This window comes from Anolis carolinensis, chromosome 1 (genome assembly GCF_035594765.1).
Source record: "Anolis carolinensis isolate JA03-04 chromosome 1, rAnoCar3.1.pri, whole genome shotgun sequence".
NCBI classification, from domain to species: domain Eukaryota; kingdom Metazoa; phylum Chordata; class Lepidosauria; order Squamata; family Dactyloidae; genus Anolis; species Anolis carolinensis.
Window position 1 is genome coordinate 191291203 of NC_085841.1, and position 19548 is coordinate 191310750.

The window sequence follows — 19548 nt, forward strand, 5'->3', positions numbered from 1 at the left end:
ACAATTGGAAATTGGGGGGAACTGAGAGAACCCTACCATCTGTCCCTGTCTTTTGGGCCGGCTGGCCATCTTGCGTCCTTTTCTGTGGTTTCCTTGCTTCCTCCTTGTTTTATCGTGTCAGGAGTTGGGTAGTACCCAACTTTTAAAAACAGAGTGTTCTCTCCATGTTAACATGCTGGCAACACAGATTTCACAGGCAGCTACTAGATTTGGCCGTCCATCATGGAATGGCCTCCATGGGACTCTGTTTTGCCAGAGTGTTAAAGCAGAGAGAAGACTGAGATAAGATTATGTGGGATGAAGTTGTAGGCATTATTAGCATCCAGAATGATGTGATGGTGCTTCACCGAAGACTTCATTCAGTATGGTAAGAAAAACAAGGTTTTAGATTACATGATAATCGTATTATTTTGGGATTTCCTGTGAGATTTCCTGGGGCACAAAGTGATCCAGGAAAATGATCAAAGTCAAAGAAATGATGGCTCTCTTTGGGAAAATCCTGATTCAGAAAATGTAAGGCTCTTAGGTCAGGACGAGGAGCCAGAAACGGCAACATCAAATAAGGGGGTCAGGCTTAGAGATAAGTGATATGGAAGGATCCCAGGGAAAAACACCTGGAGATATGAAGGTCAACAAAAGTCTTTGTTTACAGATTAGAGCAGAAGATGGGCAGTGCCAGTCAGCCTGTCTATGTGGGAAAGCAGAGGAGAAAATTTGTGGGAAAAGGCTGAAACCTCAAGAAGATTTCTGGAAGTCAAAATCTCTACTTTTCATCATCGATTTTCCTCTCTTCATCTTATCTTATATTCCTCTCTTTTTTAAAACCAACAAGTTCGACAATATTCTTTTTAAATTATTCTTTATCTCTAAAATTCTTTTTTACCTTTTACATATTTTCTCTACTACTCTACTCTACCCCTTTCCCCCGCTACTTTTTCCTTCTTTGTTCCTCTGAAGTTTCTTTCCCTTTTTTAATTTGTAAAGAAAACTTAATAAAGATTTTTTTAAAAGAAATGACTTCATGGCTATTAAATTAGGAAGTTGTTTACCTAAGAGTTAGTTCAGGCAATGTAGCATTCAAGTGAGGAAACTACGCCTGTGTTCTCTGAACCTTGTCGCAAGTCAAGCATTGTTACTGGATTCAAATATCCTGGAAGCTTTCTATGTTCTCATGTTGTAATCTTGCTCAAGTTTTTGCTAAATATCTTTTCCTGTGGATTTATGCTTTACTTGTGACTTTCTGGCTACTCTTGGACTATATTACTTGGAATTTGCATGAAACATTTGGAAATACTGTCTGGATATCACTTATTGCTAACCCATTTTTGGATTACACATCTGTTTTCCTTATTCCTGCTTCTTAATATGTTTTTGTGTTTTTGCAATAAACTGTTTGCTTATACTCTGGATTCTTTCTATGGTGTTGTGGTCACAAGGGTTCCAGGCATGGGGTGCAGCACCATCCTTTGCCCATCTCTGGTTGGAGATCATTTGCAGGAAGGAAGGGTCCTTTGGAGCAGGGAGCCTACATGCATAGATCAGCCTCTTTTCAATATATGTATGCTCCCTACCATGGTATTAAAACCAAGAGGTGTCCCTTTACAAAATTGCTAATGATGTGAGGATGAATACTCAACTAGGGTTATATTAGAGAGCACATATCTGTATATGACAAATGATTATCGCATATGACAACATCTGTTATCCTTTCAAGAGAAAATTACATAATTGTTAGAAAGCCACTGCAAGGGCTTGAAGAACGTAATTAGAAGAAAAGATGAAGTTTGGAAAAGTTACTTTTGAACTATGACTCTGTGTAGACCCACCAGTAAACATGCAATAATTGGGAATTTGTAGTCCAAAATGCAACTTTTTCAGCCCCCACGAAAAGATGCAGCAAGCTTGAACTGAATGCTACACCCTTGTTTATCTTTTTTATTTGAGTGGACTGTAGCATATTTTACTATCAGAAGATACACAAAGCATCTAATCTCACAAGGCACATGTTCACAAAATTAATTGTAATGAAACTTAACAGTTTTATTATGAAATATGTTAGAATGTTCATGTTTTAATAAAATTCTCACATAAGAGGCTAAGGCAAGAACATTGATTTTGGCAATATGGTATTTATTTATTTATCTGTCTATCGTGTCAGACGTGAACCAAGGTTGGCTATATGGTGGTGATATTATTTCTGTGAACATGATATATTTCTGTAAGTGTTGCCAGCCCTTTCTCTTTGTTTCGTGTGTTTAAGAACATTTATTCTTAATATTCTCCTTATTTCTGTTTGTTTTAGAGTGGCCATATATTAGAGCGAAATATTTCTTCAGGAAGTGCAGATCTGGTAATGGGCAAACAGTTGCTAGAAAATGAACCGGTCATCATATCTAAAGTAAGTAAAGCCTGCTAGGTTGGGGATGGGGTAGAAAAACCAACTACTTGCATGTAAAACAAAATGTATTGGCTTACTGCTTAATTTTAAATATACAAAGATTGTATGTTTTTTTTTTGATACAGGGCTGTAGTTAGCAAGCATAATAATGGTACAGTTCAGCATAAGGCAATTAATACGAAATGGATTCTCTTTTGGTGTACTGAGTAATATCTTCTGGTTACTTTTTTAGGAGACATTTTGAATGAATTTTTTATGTCCAATGTTATTTTCTTGTAAAGCTAGAGGTTTTTTATTTAAAAAAACAACAACCAATAGGCCCGGGCTGTGGCGCAGGCGGGAGAGCAAGCCAGCTGCAATTAACTGCAATGAATCACTCTGACCAGGAGGTCATGAGTTCGAGGCCCGCTCGGAGCCTATGTTTGTTTGTCTTTGTTCTATGTTAAAAAGGCATTGAATGTTTGCCTATATGTGTAATGTGATCTGCCCTGAGTCCCCTTCGGGGTGAGAAGGGCGGAATATAAATGCTGTAAATATAAATGCTGTAAATAAACCAATAAGTAGCAAGAAAGGAATAAGTAACACATATTAACATGGTGGCAACAAATTGGGGTTTACATGAGGAATTATTTTAAAATGTACCCAAGTTTTGGTTTTGACAATGTCAATCCCAACCGCCACTGGGTGATTTGAGGTGGGAAGTTGACTGCGCTACATATTTATTTGTGAACTTTGTTCACGCAAATCTCCTTTTGAAGCAGAAGCTATTAAGGAATTCATTCAACTGCCCACACTTAATTAGATGACTAGTAGTCGAGTCATAGGAAGGAAAACTCATTTGAAAAACAGACAAGATAAACAGCATTTTAAACTGGAAAATATTTTGTTTTATTCAGCGGGGGCCACGGTGTGCAGGGGCATGGCCAGGCCGCGTGGCATGGGAGGCGTGGCCATGCCTCCTGGCACGTGTGGGCTGGCGCATGGCAGGAAGCCCCAGGAGGCCAGGCCACAGCGGAAAGGGCCAGGCCGTGGTGGCAAGGGCCAGGCTGCGTGGGAGGCGTGGCCAAGCTGCACGGCGAGAGAGGCGTTGCCATGCCTCCTGCGCAGCCTGGGCACGTCTCCTGGCCCATGCGGCCTGGCCATGCCCATGCCTCCTGTGCGGCCTGGCTGCATGGTGACCAGGTCAAGGCGGCCAGGCTGCAGTGGCCAGGTCCAGGTAGCAGTGGCAAGGTCCAGGCTGTGTGGGAGGCGTGGCCGGGCCGCATGGCGTGGGAGGCATAGCCAGGCCACGCGGGAGGCATGGCCACGCCTCCTGCACGGCCTGGCCATGCCTCCCGTCCCACGCAGCCTGGCCACGCCATCACAGGCAAATGCCTAGATTGCCTGGCGGTTGGACCACCTCTGTGTGTGGACAATGATTTTGCCTTGGCGTTCCCGGATTAAGATGCCAGTAAAGATATACCCTTAGCCAAAGTGGATTACATATTGCTGTTTGACAAGAGAGAGTTAAAAATCTTGAGTATACCAGTTGAATTTGTTCAAGCTTTTCCTCATGTCTTTCATCCAGAGTAAGGTGGATATGTCCTGTGGATTTATTACATCAAAAGACATAAGCCTACTAATTACAGTTTTATATGAATTAACTTTTAAATTTTTAATTTTGTTGGTAATTCGTTTTGACTCGTAGCCATATGCATGGTTTTGAGGAACATTTTGCATACAGAAGCTTCAGCTCATAAAATAGAGTAATGGAAAACCTTTTAGTGAAGCACTGGTTAGGCACAGATTGATGTTTTTGCCAAAAAAAAACATACCCTGCCATTCCCATGGTCTGCTTCTACTGGTTTAAATTCCTTTTAACTTCTTAAATTGTTAATATATTTTTAACCATCTGATTGTTTTCTTACTGTTTACATTGTTTAAGTTAAGATTAAGGGAAGCTTGTCATGCATTAGGAATTAGCCCTTTGTGGTGTTTGGCTGCTACAGGGCTGATCTTCATTTACATGAGTGGTTCCCAGCCTTTTTTTTTTTTGACTAGGGACCACTTTGACAAGGGACCACTCTCCAACATTAGTACCAACAGGGTTGTGAATCAGTTTTTGGTCAACTTTAGATTCAGTTTGGTTATTTGAGGTGCTGATTCATAAAATTGCACTGGATAGATCACATCAGCTCTTGTTTCTGATACAGAACATATGTCACTCAGTAGTCACCATCTGTTCACCCACAGAAAAATGTATTTAATAATCTAGAACTGATGTGGTCTATGAAATGCAAATTTCTGAATCAGCACCCCAAATAACCCCCAGGAACAGGCCTCAAAACAAAGACATCCAGAAAAAATGTTTTTTGGTTGGGCTGTGTAGTAGTAATGGTGAGGCTGCAGACCATGTTTTAGTCCTTGTGGACCACTAGTGGTCCACGGACCACATATTGGGAACCACTGATCTACACTGAGTTAAGTGCTCAATGTACATGTGATCAAAGAAACCCTGGGTAGTTAGTATAATGTCAAAAAAGTAGTTAGACGTAAAAGTTCCCTTTATTTGTCCAAACATGGATGTTTATACCCCATGGTTAAGAAGAAGTACTGTATATACTCGAGTATAAGCTCAGTTTTTCAGCCCTTTTTTTAGGGCTGAAAAAGCTCCCCTCGGCTTATACTCTTGGCTGGCTTATGTTTGGGTTGGCTTATACTCAAGTATATAGGTAATCAGACTTAGTCTTATCTTATTGAAGTCTGATGATAATAATAATAATAATAATAATAATAATAATAATAATAATAATAATAAATTTTATGTAAACATTCAAAAACATTTAACCTATTGATGCCTCAAATAATGTAATTTTATTAGTATCTATATCTATTTTTATTTTTGAAATTTGCCAGTAGCTGCTGCATTTCCCACCCTCGTCTTATACTCGAGTCAATAGGTTTTCCCAGTTTTGTGATAAAATTAGGTGCCTCGGCTTATATTCGGGTCGGCTTATACTCGAGTATATACGGTAAGTCTTCCAGGCATATTGAGTTCCCACCTTCACAGTTGAAAAATATGACTCATTAGTCACGAGCCATTATAGACAGTGAAATAATGTGTTTATTTGGGGATTTTCTTTATTCTCTTTTCTATCAGGAGCCAGACAACTGGGAAATTATAGAAGGTCTGAAAATTGGTCAGACTAATGTTCAGAAGCCAGACAAACATGAAGGATTCATGCTGAAGAAACGGAAATGGCCTTTAAAAGGCTGGCACAAGGTAAAATGTCCATAAAGCAGCTGAGTGACCATTGCCTCAAACAAAAAGGAAGTGTTATGGCTACTGGTATTAAAAAATTGTCAAATCAGGACAGTAAATAAAGAACAACACTCAGAAGACAGGGGAATTTCCGGCATTAAACAATCAGGGCCGACTAACACTTCCCAACAAAGGATGCGCTAAAATTTGATTACTGCCAAAATTTGGGAGGGATTGATCTTGCATTTTGGGAGTTGTAGTTCACCCACAACCAGAGAAACTGTGACCTCCACCAATGATGGACCAGTGCTTCACTTGGCACACAGAACCCTCATGACTAACTCAACTCACGGGAGGGTTTTGAGGGGACAGACTCACCCTAGTGGGAATTGTAGTTTACCCTACAGCCAGAGAGCACGCTGAACCCCACCAATGATGCATCTGGACTAGAGCAAACTTTCACAACATAACAAACTTTAAGTCCTGATGGAGTTTCTTGGGGTTAATCTGGCATGATGTGAGTTGTAGTTCACCCACAACCTTATGCATTGTACAATTAAAAATTTGACGTCTTCAAATAACCCGGGTACCCAAGCTAGATTTAAATAAATGTTAGTAGTGAAGAAAAAGAAGATAGATTTCACTTTCTTTTTTTGTTTTCGTTTAAGGTTCAAAATTGATTCTCCAGTGATAGCTTCTCCAGTTGAAAAAGGGGAGATATTTTGATCCAAACAGACAGGTCAATAGTTATGTCTATACATTCATGGGTTCCTAAGGGCTTTTAAAGAGGGAGATAGGCCACCTTAATTAATGATGAGCAGCAATACATGAATAGATGTTGGAGATCTCTCATCTGAATTTCACAGGCATAAGTTCACTAGACTACTGCCATTTAGTTTCAATTTCTGTTTACAATGTTGTCATAATAATGGATTACCTGGTTAGATTAATTGAGATAATGCTTGTGAGAAGTGCTTTGAATACTGGCAAGGTCTTTTATAAATAGTATAAGTGTTAACACTGTAATTAATTACTGCTGTCACAAATGAAAGTAAAGTGTTTATTAATTTTTTTTCCTCCCGATGTTGGTTATTAGAAAACGACAGGGAATATGTATTTGTTCCATCTGTTATATTGTTTTGCTTATTCCTGGTTTTATTTAGTCACGTCAACATTTTTCCCTGCAGCGCTTTTTTGTCCTGGATAATGGAATGTTGAAGTACTCAAAATCACCGATTGATGTGAGTAAAGCTATTTTTAAATTTGGGAAACGCCTTTTGCATTCACTTTAAATCAAGAGTTGGTAACATACTGCCCTGAGAGCCTGTTCTTCTGTTCACAAAATCCCTCTGGATTCAGGTGAAAGAAAAAGAGATGGAAAATATGAAAGGTACATAAAAACTATCACTTTCTTTGATGTCCACTACCTCAAATGTTAAAAAACCATGAAAATTACCCATAGTAAAGGTAAATAATAATAATAATAATAATAATAATAAGTTTATTTTTATATCCTGCCACCATCTCCCCGCAGGGACTTGGGGCGGCTTACATGGGGCGAAGCCCGACAACACAATTAAAATAGAATAAACAAAAAATACATAATACACAATTCACAGTATAAAAATTGATAAAAACAGCAATACAGTATAAAACAGGGATATTATAGCAATGGTTAATAATATCAACTGGCAACCAGGCACAATTTCTATCATCTTCATGGGTGGGGAGACTAGCTGTCAGCCCCAGCTTCTGCCAACCTAGCTTTTCGAAATCATGCAGATATGATTAGATCAATAGGTACTGCTCCGGCGGGAAGGTAACGGTGCTCAATGCAGTCATAGCGGTCACATGACCTTGGTGGTGTCTACGGACAACGCCGGCTCTTAGGCTTAGAAATAGTGATGAGCACCAACCCCAGAGTCAGACGCGACTAGACTTAATATCAGGGGAAACCTTTACCTTTAACTACTGAATAGCATACTAGTTAATCTTTTTCTTTTCAATGTGGTTGATAATGTTTTCCCTTGCTCTTTCAGACTCAGAAAGGGAAGGTCCATGGAAGCATCGACGTTGGTTTATCAGTTATGTCAATTAAAAAGAAAGCTCGTAGGATAGATCTTGACACTGAAGAGCACATCTACCACTTGAAAGTGAGTTTTGCCATTAATTCCACAGCCAAACCAAGAAAAAAACAAATCCCTGGTGTTTTGGTTTTTAGACATGTTCCTGGAATTCTTTGGAGGACTGATTCAGAAACTGGCATTGAATAGATTATATCATCTCTAGTTTCTTAGATAATAGTTATTGTTTTCTTTGGGCAAGCAGATGGTGAGTGGTGCATGGCATATGTTCTGTGTCTCAAAAACTAGAGCAGATAGAAGGAAACTGGTGCCATTTTTGGAATCAGCAGGTCGAATATACTCAGAAACAGGTCTAACATTTGACCCATCAAAATGTGTGTTGGCCAGTGTTATTTTTCACACGTGCAGAATCACATTAACCCGATGGGAGCAATATTCCATGACTCAACTTCTACTCCCATCCTTCCTTTTACCAGGTGAAATCCCAGGATTCATTTGATGCTTGGGTATCAAGGCTGCGCCACCACCGATTATACCGTCAGAATGAGATTGTACGATCACCACGAGATGCCAGCTTCCACATATTCCCTTCAACTTCAACCACCGAGTCTTCACCAGCTGCTAATGTTGCCATGCTAGAAGCTAAGGTATAGGGTCACTTTGATCTGGAAGAACTCCATTTTGGAGTTCATATTTGGTTATTGTACCACATTTCCTGTCTGGGTTTTTTTTTCTCAGGATTTAGGTGATGTTAACGGCGCTCCATGTAGTCATACTGGCCACATGACCTGGAGATGTCTATGGACAATGCCAGCTCTTTGGCTTAGAAATGGAGATTTTCACCAACCCACAGAGTTGGTCACTACTGGACTTAACGTCAGGGGAAACCTTTACCTTTACCTATAGGCCATATTAAGGCCTCTTCTACACTGCCATACAATCCAGATGATCAAAGCAGATAATCCACATTATCTTATTTGAACTGGATTATATGAGTCTACACTGTCATATAATCCAGTTCAAAGCAGATAATCTGGATTTTATATGGCAGTGCAGAAGTGGCCTAAGTCAGAGAAGAGGACAAGGCATTCATGAAAACCTGTACTATTGAATTATCTGGTTTTGTAGGTTTGGAGGTTTTTAAAATCATTTATGCTAAAGTTTGAATCTGGGGAGTGTAGTGAGCTCCCACTGTTAGCCCCAGCTTCTACCAATTTAACAGTTTGAAAGCATGCAAATGTGAGTAGATCCATAGGTACCGCTTCGGCGGGAAGGTAATGGTGCTCCATGCAGTCATGCCGGCCACATGACCTTGGAGGTATCTACAGACCACGCCGGCTCTTCGGCCTAGAAATGGAGATGCGCACAACCCCCCAGAGTCGGATGTCTTAATGTCAGAGGAAAACCTTTACCTTTACTATGCTAAAGTGCCAAATTTCTATATGCTTTTAATATCATTAAGGGGTAAAATGTATCCCTTGTTTAGTTTTTGTCACTGACTGTGTTATTAATATTTAGTATTCGGTATTATAGTTTTTTGTATTTATCATTCAGTGTTGCAATTTTCTGTATTGCTTTCCCCCCCCGTAGGTATCACAGAATAACTTCCCATGGCAGCCACCTATCCCTTGCAGTAACAGCCTGTCTCCATTACCTGCAACATGTACCACTGGCCAAAGTAAAGTAGTTGCTTGGTTGCAAGACTCAGAAGAGATGGATAGATGTTCAGAAGGTCAGTGTCAGCCTTCTCTTTAATTCATTATCAGGGACTTTGCTAATGAATGGTTATGGTTAATGATAGAGGCATTCATAGAGTGTAATAACACGATTTTTGTTCCTGGGTTATAAATATCATTTCCTAATTGGTTTTATCGTAAAAACACGTGGAGCTTCAAAAGTTGTCTAATGTATTTTGTACATCTTTAGTTAGTCCGATAAATTCATTGCTGGTTTGTGGATTCTGGATTTTGTGTTATGGCTACCCCTTGATAGATTTCCAATGACTATTCAAACCTCTTTCTTAGGAGAAATGTATTTCTTCTTTTCACTGACTTCTTCATTCTTAAACAGTTTCCTATGTGTTAGTTATTTTCCCTGTCCACAATTCTAGGCTCAACCTACATATATTTTTTGAAAAATCATATTCCAGGGTAATACCTTTATGAGCTTTCCCCGTTTATAGAGAATTTGATTTTGTTGCTTTTTTGCACTCTTTAAGATTAAATCTTCAGACATATAGATGTTAGGACTGTGTATGTACTGTGTATATCAGTGGGTTCCGCGTATCACCAGTGGTCTGCAAGAACTAAAATATGGTCTGCAAAACATTTTAAATTTGAAACTTAAATTTGAAATTTAAATTTTAATGAATCCATTGCTACGCGGGTGGTGCTGGCGAGTAGGACGTCGGCGAATGCGGGAGGCTGGGGGGGGAGGGCAAATGATAAAGTTCACGCACACACGCTACCCAGCATCAGTCAATTGCGCACATTTTTTTTGTCTTGCTCAGCCGTGTCAGTGATTCTGTTTTGCTGTTTAGCGACTCAGCGGCTCTAGTAGTTTTACTGACTGTGAGTCCTCAATATTCATATTAATTTTTGACTTTTTAAATGATGATTGAAAATGGAAAGGTTGCAGAAGAAATCCAGGAAGAGCTCATTGAATTTCAAAATGATATAATCTGCAAGGATGCATTTGAATCTGATTCTCTTGAGGAGTTTTGGTGTAAAAAATAATTTTAATACTAAAATTTGAGGAATTGCCTTATCTTATACTCTTCTCCACAACTTATTTATGCGAACAAGGGTTTTCTCCTTTGCTGGTACAGTAGAGTCTCACTTATCCAACATAAACGGGCCGGCAGAACGTTGGATAAGCGAATATGTTGGATAATAAGGAGGGATTAAGGAAAAGCCTATTAAACATCAGATTAGGTTATGATTTTCAAATTAAGCACCAAAACATCATGTTATACAACAAATTTGACAGAAAAAGTAGTTCAAAATGCAGTAATGCTATGTAGTAATTACTGTATTTACGAATTTAGCACCAAAATATCACGATGTATTGAAAACATTGACTACAAAAATGTGTTGGATAATCCAGAACGTTGGATAAGCGAGTGTTGGATAAGTGAGACTCTACTGTAATTAAAAACAAGTCCAGGAATCGATTGAAAGTAAGTGATGACATGCAGATAACTTTGAGCAATAATATTAGCCCCAGGGTTATCCAACTTGTAAAAAAGATGCGAGCTCAAAAATCACATCGATGCAAGCTGAATTTAATTTTCTATTAAAAATGTTCTTTTTTATATTATAATAGTACTCTTAATTCATGTTACTATTAAGTTTAACGAATATGTTAAAAGTTTTGCTTAAAGTTTATTTTTAGATTTACACAGTTTATTATTTTTGAACTTTGTGGTCCCTGCTAACAACAAAAAAATCAAAGTGGTGGTCCCTGGTCAAAAAAAGGTTGGGAACCATTGGTGTATGTAATTAAAACAACAAATCTTCCAAACACACCAAAGGAAGCGGCCCTTCATTTTTTAATTTGTTATTGATTAAAGAGAGCAGAAGAATAGAAGCTCCATTTAGGACAGTTGTTCTCCACCTGTGAGTCCCAAGGTGTTTTGGCCTACACCTCCCAGAAATCCTAGCCAGTTTACCAGCTGTTAGGATTTCTGGGAGTTGAAGGCCAAAACATCGGGGGACCCACAGGTTGAGAACCACTGATCTAGGTGATTCCAGAGAATACTTTTGTTCTGAAATCAATCAATCTCATTTAATGCAATATCAATGGCTTCCATTTGTTATTCTGCTATGTTTTCCCACTGGTTTGCTCCTTTATATTCTTAACACAGAAAATTCATTAAGGAAGCAAAGATGGGAAAGGTTCTTTATGCTTCTAACAAGTGTTACTATAATATTTTACATTTGCTTTATGAATCAGTATGATAGTGCTGCTGTACTGGTGATGTGACCCCATCCAAGGCCACATCTACACTGCCATGAAATACAGTTTCATTATGCAGTTTGACTGCATTGAATTGCATTATACGGCAGTGTAGCATCATATCATGCAGTTAAACTGCATTATGAAACTTCATAATATAGCAGTGTGAGATGGGACCACAATCTTGAGCAAGATAAAAATATATTCCTCTCTTCCCCCTCCCCGTTTTTTCTCTTTTGGAAATCCAGATCTTGCACACTGCCAGTCAAACCTTGTGGAACTCAGTAAAATCCTTCAAAACTTAGAAATACTTCAGAGAACTCAGTCAGCTCCAAACTTCACTGATATGCAGGTAAACATATTTTGTTAAAATGAAATAATATTATTTAAATTCGAAACATCTGATGTATTTATCAATGGATATGAAACGCCACTATGCACTATAGCCCTGTCAACTTTAGAAATTCTCAGGTCACTAAAAGGAGACCCAACAAGGTGAATAATTTAATGATCTAGTTTATATATCAGGAAAAGCTAGGGTTTTAGGGAAACTTGGTTTATTGTGAATTAAGCATGCGGCTGAAAAGTACCTAATAGTTACTAGTGTAACTAGATGTCTCTCCTCAAAGATATAGACTGTGCCTTGTGGTTCTGACTTGTTCAGATGAGAGGTACTCCAGAGAGCTGGGAGCCGAGTCATTATGACTAGGCTTGTGCATGGATTCGGAGGGACCAATTCCTTTCGGCTAATCTGATTTGTTCGGTTGGTTGTAACGGCAAGGGCTCAGCCTCTATGTTTTTTTGGCCACAGCAGAACAGTGGAAATCGGAAACTGAAGGAAGCCCAGCATAGGATAGCTCCACACTGATCGCTCTTCCTTCCCTGCCATAGGAAGTGGGGATTCAAGCCTCCTTAAAATGCCTTGGAAAGCTGTGTGCTCTGAAGGGAGGGAGAGAGAGTGCCATAAGTGGCTATCTCCTCTAGAGTAGAAACAGCTTTAGCTAAGCATTAAACCTGGTCTCTTTTACAGACAGAAGGGAAAGGATCACAGAAAGTGTGGTATCTTAACTCTGATGCTTTTAATCCATGTCTTAATGAAGGATATAAGGACAAACAATGTCTAAAACGATGGGAAGGGGAGCCTGGGAAGTGTCCCCCCCCCCCATAGTGGGCCAGATAGAAAACAAATCTTTCAGCTCCCCTGATCAAAAACGAATTTCTCTCCTCTTGAATCCGGGAGTCTTCCGAAAATGGATCAGAATCCCCACCGAAATCCAGGACACCGAAACGGATTGCAGTTTACCCATATTGCACAAGTCTAATGATGACTGCACTGTTTCCAGTGAAATGCAGCTTGCTGAGCCACTCCTGCTTGTCATAAATGCTTAATGTGATGCTCTCACATGCAGGCTCCAGGAAAACTATAAATAATCCCATCCAATACAAATTTAGAAACACTTGCCTAATTTGTAGAAATATAGATTGTGTGATTATGGAATCCTTTATTCCATCCATTTAATATTCAATTGTTCTTTGTTGTTGTTTTGCTAGGGAGTTGGAATGTCACATAGAAGTAAGGACAAATATCTTTTTGCAGTGAATTTTAGATTAACATAAAACCTGCATCAAAGATAACTGGCTTTACAATTGTTTTCAGAGTTTTTGTTCTTTTATTGCTCTTCAGTCAGCTTGTTGTTTGTTTTGCTTGTAGAGCCTAGATTTAACATTCTTATCATGTTTCTGTTTGCAGAGAACTTATTCTAACACTCTGACCTACTAATTTTTTTTGCAATATTGTCTGTGTCCACTTTGTGAGCTTTAATGTAGTGCTTTTGTTGCCTTCTAACTATTTTATTATGTAGGCTAACTGTGTAGATAAGAAAGACAAGCGTGTCACGAGAAGATGGAGAACAAAAAGTGTCAGCAAAGATGCTAAAATACAGCTCCAGGTATTGAGTTCATGTTATTTTTTTCTTTCATCACAATTTTAGGTAAACATTCTTTCCCCCTGTTACATAAAAGCAAGAACAGAAAAAAATAATAATGTTCAGGTCTTTCTCTTTTGTTCTTGAAAGCTTTTTAAAAATTGGAAGATCAGGGTTCTTTAGTCTTTTTCTTTGTTCTCTTAATATGAAAATTTAGAGAAGAAAGACAGAAAACATTTGTTAAAACATAAAGCAAGTTACTAGACGGGATCCAATCAGCTACAGTTTCTGAACTCTCCTTGTTCAGTCTGATGTTTGATTTTTTCCACCTTCACAACATCCTACAATCTGCTTTTAAAAGTTTTCTCAGCTTTATAATGGTTTGCCAGATAATATGCAGTGGAATGGGAGAAGGTAAAGAAATGAAAAGTTTTTAAAAATCACTTTTAGTTACATGTTTAGTTACAGAGTTATTGAATCCCAGATATTATGTTATCATTAACAAAGATGTCCTGATTTTATTCTGTGTACCATATAATGTTTGATCAGCATATGTTTCTGTTTTGCTATATGAACATGTTTGGAGGAGCCATATCCAAACTTCTCATCAGAGATCTGAGGCCTCTTCTCCACTTCCATATAAAATCCAGATTATCTGCTTTAAACTGGAGCATATGGCAGTGTAGACTCATATAATCCAGTTCAAGACATATAATCTGAATTATCTGCTTTGATAATCTGGATTATCTGATTTGGTAATCTGGATTATATGGCAGTGTAGAAGGGGCCTTAATCTTGTGGGTTCCAGAATGTGATACCACTTTCAAATGGGTTCCCCATGGATAGAAAATATTGCAGGGTTGAAAATAGCTACTTGTCTGGACATTTAGGGCAAGCAAAAACTCCCTCTAGGGCTAGCTCTTATGTGAGGCAATGCTATAAGATTTGTGTTAATTTTGGAAGAAATGTGTCGGACAGTTTTTCTTTTTTCCTCTTTCCTGATATTCACTGCCTGCCTTCTCACCTGACACTGATTTCCTCCCTGAATCTCATAGAGGGGGAAAGAAATATTCCCAGAATTGCTTGTAGGAATGTCCCCCATTTAACAAATAGGGAAATTTATATCATGGATGGAGGCCATGGTTCATAAGATTTGAAAGGAAGGTTTATGATCCAAAAAGGTCCTGTTCTCTCTCTCTTTCTCTCCCTCTTCCACGTCTCTCTTTCTTCTTTCTCAAGACAGGAATTACAATAGACTATTTCTACCAGGTACAAATACAGTAGAGTCTCGGTTATCCGATCTAAACGGGCGGTCAGAATGTCAGATAAGCGAAACTGTGGGATAATAGGGAGGGTGGCAGAAGAAGGAATCTCTTCCGCTGTTGCTGGTGATCCTCCTCCTCCTCCTCCTTGGCAGGCTGGCATTAAGGAAGAGGAGGAGGAAGAAGAGGACAAGCAGCGGGGGCAATGCAGCCCCCAAGCGATACTTGCATGCTGCCCATGCTGCTGTTGCTAGCGGTCCTCCTCCTCCTTGGCAGGCTGGCCATTGACGAAGAGGAGGAGGAAGATTCTGCTGCCACTATGCCTTTGCCACCCGCCCTCACTCGCTCGCTCTCTGGCTCACTCACCAGCCAGGTCCTGGCAGCAACGCCAGAACCAGGACCCAGCCCGGTGAATGAGTGAGTGAGCGAGCAAACAAGGGCAGGTGAGCGAGGGAGAGTGGCAAAGGCCCTCCCTCCCTTGCTCACTCACTGGGATGGGTTCTGGCAGCGATAGCGGTATTGGCGGCAGAACCAGGACCCGGCCTGGTGAGTGAGCGAGCGAGCAAGGGAAAATGGCCTGCTTCTGCCACTGCTGCTGCCTTTGTCACCCGCCCTCCCTCACTCGTGCAGAACCAGGACCCAGCTCGGGAGGGCGGGGAAGTGAGCAAGCGAGGGAGGGCAGCCCCAGGCGTCGGATAATACGGTGTGTCGGATGAACGGAAGTCGGATAAGCGGGACTCTACACTAATTGCTGTCTTTCTTTCTGTCCTTCCTATGTCCTTTTTTATGTATATAGACAGGATTTCCCCCAGTTGGATGAATACAATGGAGCCCTTTGTGGCTTGTCTTTCTCTCAGCCTTTGTCTCTTTCCTCTAGTGAGAATAAGAGGTTTTACTGTCTCTCTGGTAGAGACAGAAAAAGAATGGAAAGCTGTGCTCTGTGTTGCCAGTTGATGTTCCTTTCTCATTCCCAAGCTTAATGACAACTCAATTTCCTGGCAGCTTCCTAAAGAGTTTGGAGGTGGGATTGGTTGGTGCATACATGCTCATTTGGAACAGATCAGCTTTGATCTTCTGATAATTCACAAGACAGAACTATTAGTGGCAAGGTGAACAAAAGAAACAAAAGAAGATAAATGTTGGTAGGGTTGTGAGAAATAATAATAATATGTATATGTATGTATAAGCTTTCAAAATTAAAAATAGTGTTTTAAAGAAAATTATATTTTCAAATATTTTTTTCAAATTCAAGAGTGAGTGGCACCTTCAAGCAATCTTTGTGCTTGTTTTTTGCTATGTCTTATATGTGTACACATGAAAATTTGTTCTGTCACATCACTATTAATATCTGTTTTCTGAGAAGACAGGATGCAGGCTGTTTCTCGTCTTCTTCTCTTCTTTCACTCTATTGTTCTAGTAGCTGGCAGATGAAATACATGTCATAGGAGAAGGTGGAAGTGAATAGCCTGAACACCCAGTGTAGGAGTCTGTCACTGAAGCTGACTAAGACATGCCAGCAGAAGAACTGAAAAATATATGGAAGTGGGGTAGAGATGTGATAGGTTGAAGATGGAGTGATGTTATATCAGATCCAATCTTTCCAACAATGTGATGCAGCAGCTAAAAAAGACAACGGGATTCTGGCCTGCATCAATAGGGGAATAGCGTCTAGATCCAGGGAAGTCCTGCTCCCCCTCTATTCTGCCTTGGTCAGACCACAACTGGAATACTGTGTCCAATTTTGGGCACCACAGTTGAAGGGAGATGTTGACAAGCTGGAAAGCGTCCAGAGGAGGGCGACTAAAATGATTAAGGGTCTGGAGAACAAGCCCTATGAGGAGCGGCTTAAAGAGCTTGGCATGTTTAGCCTGCAGAAGAGAAGGCTGAGAGGAGACATGATAGCCATGTACAAATACGTGAAGGGAAGTCATAGGGAGGAGGGAGCAAGCTTGTTTTCTGCTGCCCTGCAGACTAGGACACGGAACAATGGCTTCAAACTACAGGAAAGGAGATTCCACCTGAACATCAGGAAGAACTTCCTCACTGTGAGGGCTGTTCGACAGTGGAACTCTCTCCCCCGGACTGTGGTGGAGGCTCCTTCCTTGGAGGCTTTTAAGCAGAGGCTGGATGGCCATCTGTCGGGGGTGCTTTGAATGCGATTTCCTGCTTCTTGGCAGGGGGTTGGACTGGATGGCCCATGAGGTCTCTTCCAACTCTACTATTCTATGATTCTATGATTCTCTAGGACACAATAGCACTGTTTATTAGAAATTAACACCAAGTTGACAGTTGTCCCAAGTCATTTCCAGCCCTCTTAGGCTGCAAAGGATTTGAATTCATCATCACTTCTGCTGGTCTTACATATCTTGGCCAATTTAGATTTACACTCAGACTCTGCTCTCCACTGTTGACTTTACTGTCTCTACAAAAATACCTATGCTGGTATGTCAAAGTATGCATATTTTTTAATCTGAATTAAAGGTAGAAAGATATGGAGCCCCTTGGTAGCACAGCAGATTAAACCGCTGAGCTGCTGAACTTGCTTATCGAAAGACTGGCAGTTCGAATCTGGGAAACTGGGTGAGCTCCTGTTGTTAGCCCCAGCTTCTGCCAACCTAGCAGTTTGAAAACATGCAAATGTGAGTAGATCAATAGGCACCACTCCAGTGGGAAGGTAACAGCACTCCATGCAGTCATGCCGGCCACATGACCTTGGAGGCGTCTACAGACAACTCTGGCTCTTTAGCTTAGATGACAACCAACCGCCACAGTTGGACATGACTAGACTTAATGTCAGGGGAAAATATTTGCCTTACTAAAGGTGGAAAGAATTTGTTTGTTGATGGAAATTCATTTCAGAGAACAGTTTGAAATACTATACCACATTGTGCATCCTGTAGAATGCATTGTGCATACTTCGTCATTTTAGTAGTTTTGGCACATGCAAAAAACAGATTTCTATTTGTCTGTTGTTCACAAAGAGTTCTTGTTTTCAACTGAGGACCTAGTTGATTTTCTCAGTCTGGTATAAGAAGCAGGAGTGTGTCTGGAGGGTCTCTTTTGATCTTGTCTGACTTATAATGAAATCTAACTTATGGTGATCCTTACAGCTTTTGTGGCAAAATTTATTGAGAGTTGTTTTGCTGTTGCTTTCCTTTGAGACAGAGAGAGGGAGCCTTGTCTAAGTGAGTTTCAATGGCTGACTAGGGATTCAAACCATCATCTCCTCAAATATAGGAGTCAAATATAAGATTCCCTTTTCCTGGACTGTGAAGGATGTCTGACTCAGCTCAAAGGTTTCAGTGCCCAATGGCAGAAGTGCATGCTTTGCCTCTCCTTACCAATGGTCTGTGGTTGTGTGATTGTTCTCAAGAAAATGAAGGAATATATTGACTGCAATTTTGTGAGTCCTTTCCTGGTTCCTTTTGAGTGGTATTCTAGATTTTACATTGTACAATGAAGGGCTGTCATCAGCTACTCTTTTTGGACACTATATGTTAAGAGTTTGTCTGCAGTTTTTGTTGTGTTGGAAGTGATACATAATATATTTGAATGGAAAATAATGGGGGAATTGAACAAGACCATAAATATGTAAATACTTGAATGTAATAAGTAGGTAATCTATGTATATTAAATTTGTGCCTTTATAAACTAGAATATAATTTGGTATCACATAAAGCTTTATACAGCTTTATACAGAGAAATAAGCACTATCAAACTATACCTGCACATAGTTCCTATAACTGGCTTAAAGCCATAACTGAGAGCCACATTCTAGGTAAATTCTACAACAATGAATGAGGTAAACAAGTTATTTCCAACATCTGGATTTTATTTGTCTTTTCATCCCATAGCCTTTGTTTCCCTTGGCATGATGAATATCATACAGTTGTCCTTTACATTTAGATGTGTGTGTGTATGAGTATACCTTCAAGTCATCAGTCAACTTACAATGATTCCATGAATTTTGTATGATTGTCTTAGGCAAGGAATCCCACATTTGCCAGTTCCTTCCTCTAAATATAACCGACAGCACCTCTTATTTGGATACCATTGAGAAAATCCTATAGCAAATATTTTTAACATACTGAATGAGAACATTATCTCATCCTTGAAGGCTATTTAATCCTGAGAATTAGGACTACTGCCAGATTCTTTGGACATGGAAAAACTGAAATCAAAAAGAATTGTCAAGCTAGGATGAGAGCACACTGAGGAGCGATCAAATAATTCAGATCACTCATGTTTGTTGCATCACACTTCGAGTCAATTCACATGTATTATGGAAATTGCCTTTTTTGTGGAAGTAAAATTATGTTAGGAATCTATCCCCCCTTTTCTAGCATTGCAAGGTTTTCAAAATAGCAATAAAAGTCAAAATTCCTGACTTGCAGAGATGACAATGAGGAAGTACTGTAGCTATTATCAAGTTTATGCTCTACCTACATACCAGATGAAATAATTGATTTCAGTTAAATTGGCCGTGTGTTTTTTTTCTCTAGAATTAATATACTGTCCTCGTTCATGAATTACATGATGGAAATGTTTCTGTCTTTACGAGGAATCCACACTAAAAATCATATGATTTGTTTATTTTTTGTTCCGTTACCTCTCTACATTTGCTGAGGTTTGGGTGCAGGACCCCCATGAAAGTGAAAAAATGTGAATTTAAAAACTGCTT

The 19548-nt window shown here is 39.6% G+C and overlaps 1 protein-coding gene across 9 annotated transcripts in view; it reads left to right on the forward strand.

Annotated features, from left to right (window-relative positions):
• The window catches only part of osbpl6 (oxysterol binding protein like 6), a 139163-nt gene that overhangs the window by 70707 nt on the left and 48908 nt on the right, over nucleotides 1-19548 (forward strand). For 7 of the 9 annotated variants that reach the window (XR_010002346.1, XM_003225691.4, XM_008118209.3 and 4 more), the window contains 8 exons: nucleotides 2303-2398; nucleotides 5538-5660; nucleotides 6827-6880; nucleotides 7679-7792; nucleotides 8200-8370; nucleotides 9314-9455; nucleotides 11929-12032; nucleotides 13543-13629. Coding sequence is in view for 8 of the 9 variants with exons in the window: in XM_003225691.4 (XP_003225739.2) it covers nucleotides 2303-2398; nucleotides 5538-5660; nucleotides 6827-6880; nucleotides 7679-7792; nucleotides 8200-8370; nucleotides 9314-9455; nucleotides 11929-12032; nucleotides 13543-13629 (891 nt within the window). In the remaining variant the exon portion in view is untranslated. The remainder of the gene's footprint in view (nucleotides 1-2302; nucleotides 2399-5537; nucleotides 5661-6826; nucleotides 6881-7678; nucleotides 7793-8199; nucleotides 8371-9313; nucleotides 9456-11928; nucleotides 12033-13542; nucleotides 13630-19548) is intronic. The other 2 variants (XM_062969130.1, XM_062969131.1) reach the window with 1 other exon arrangement.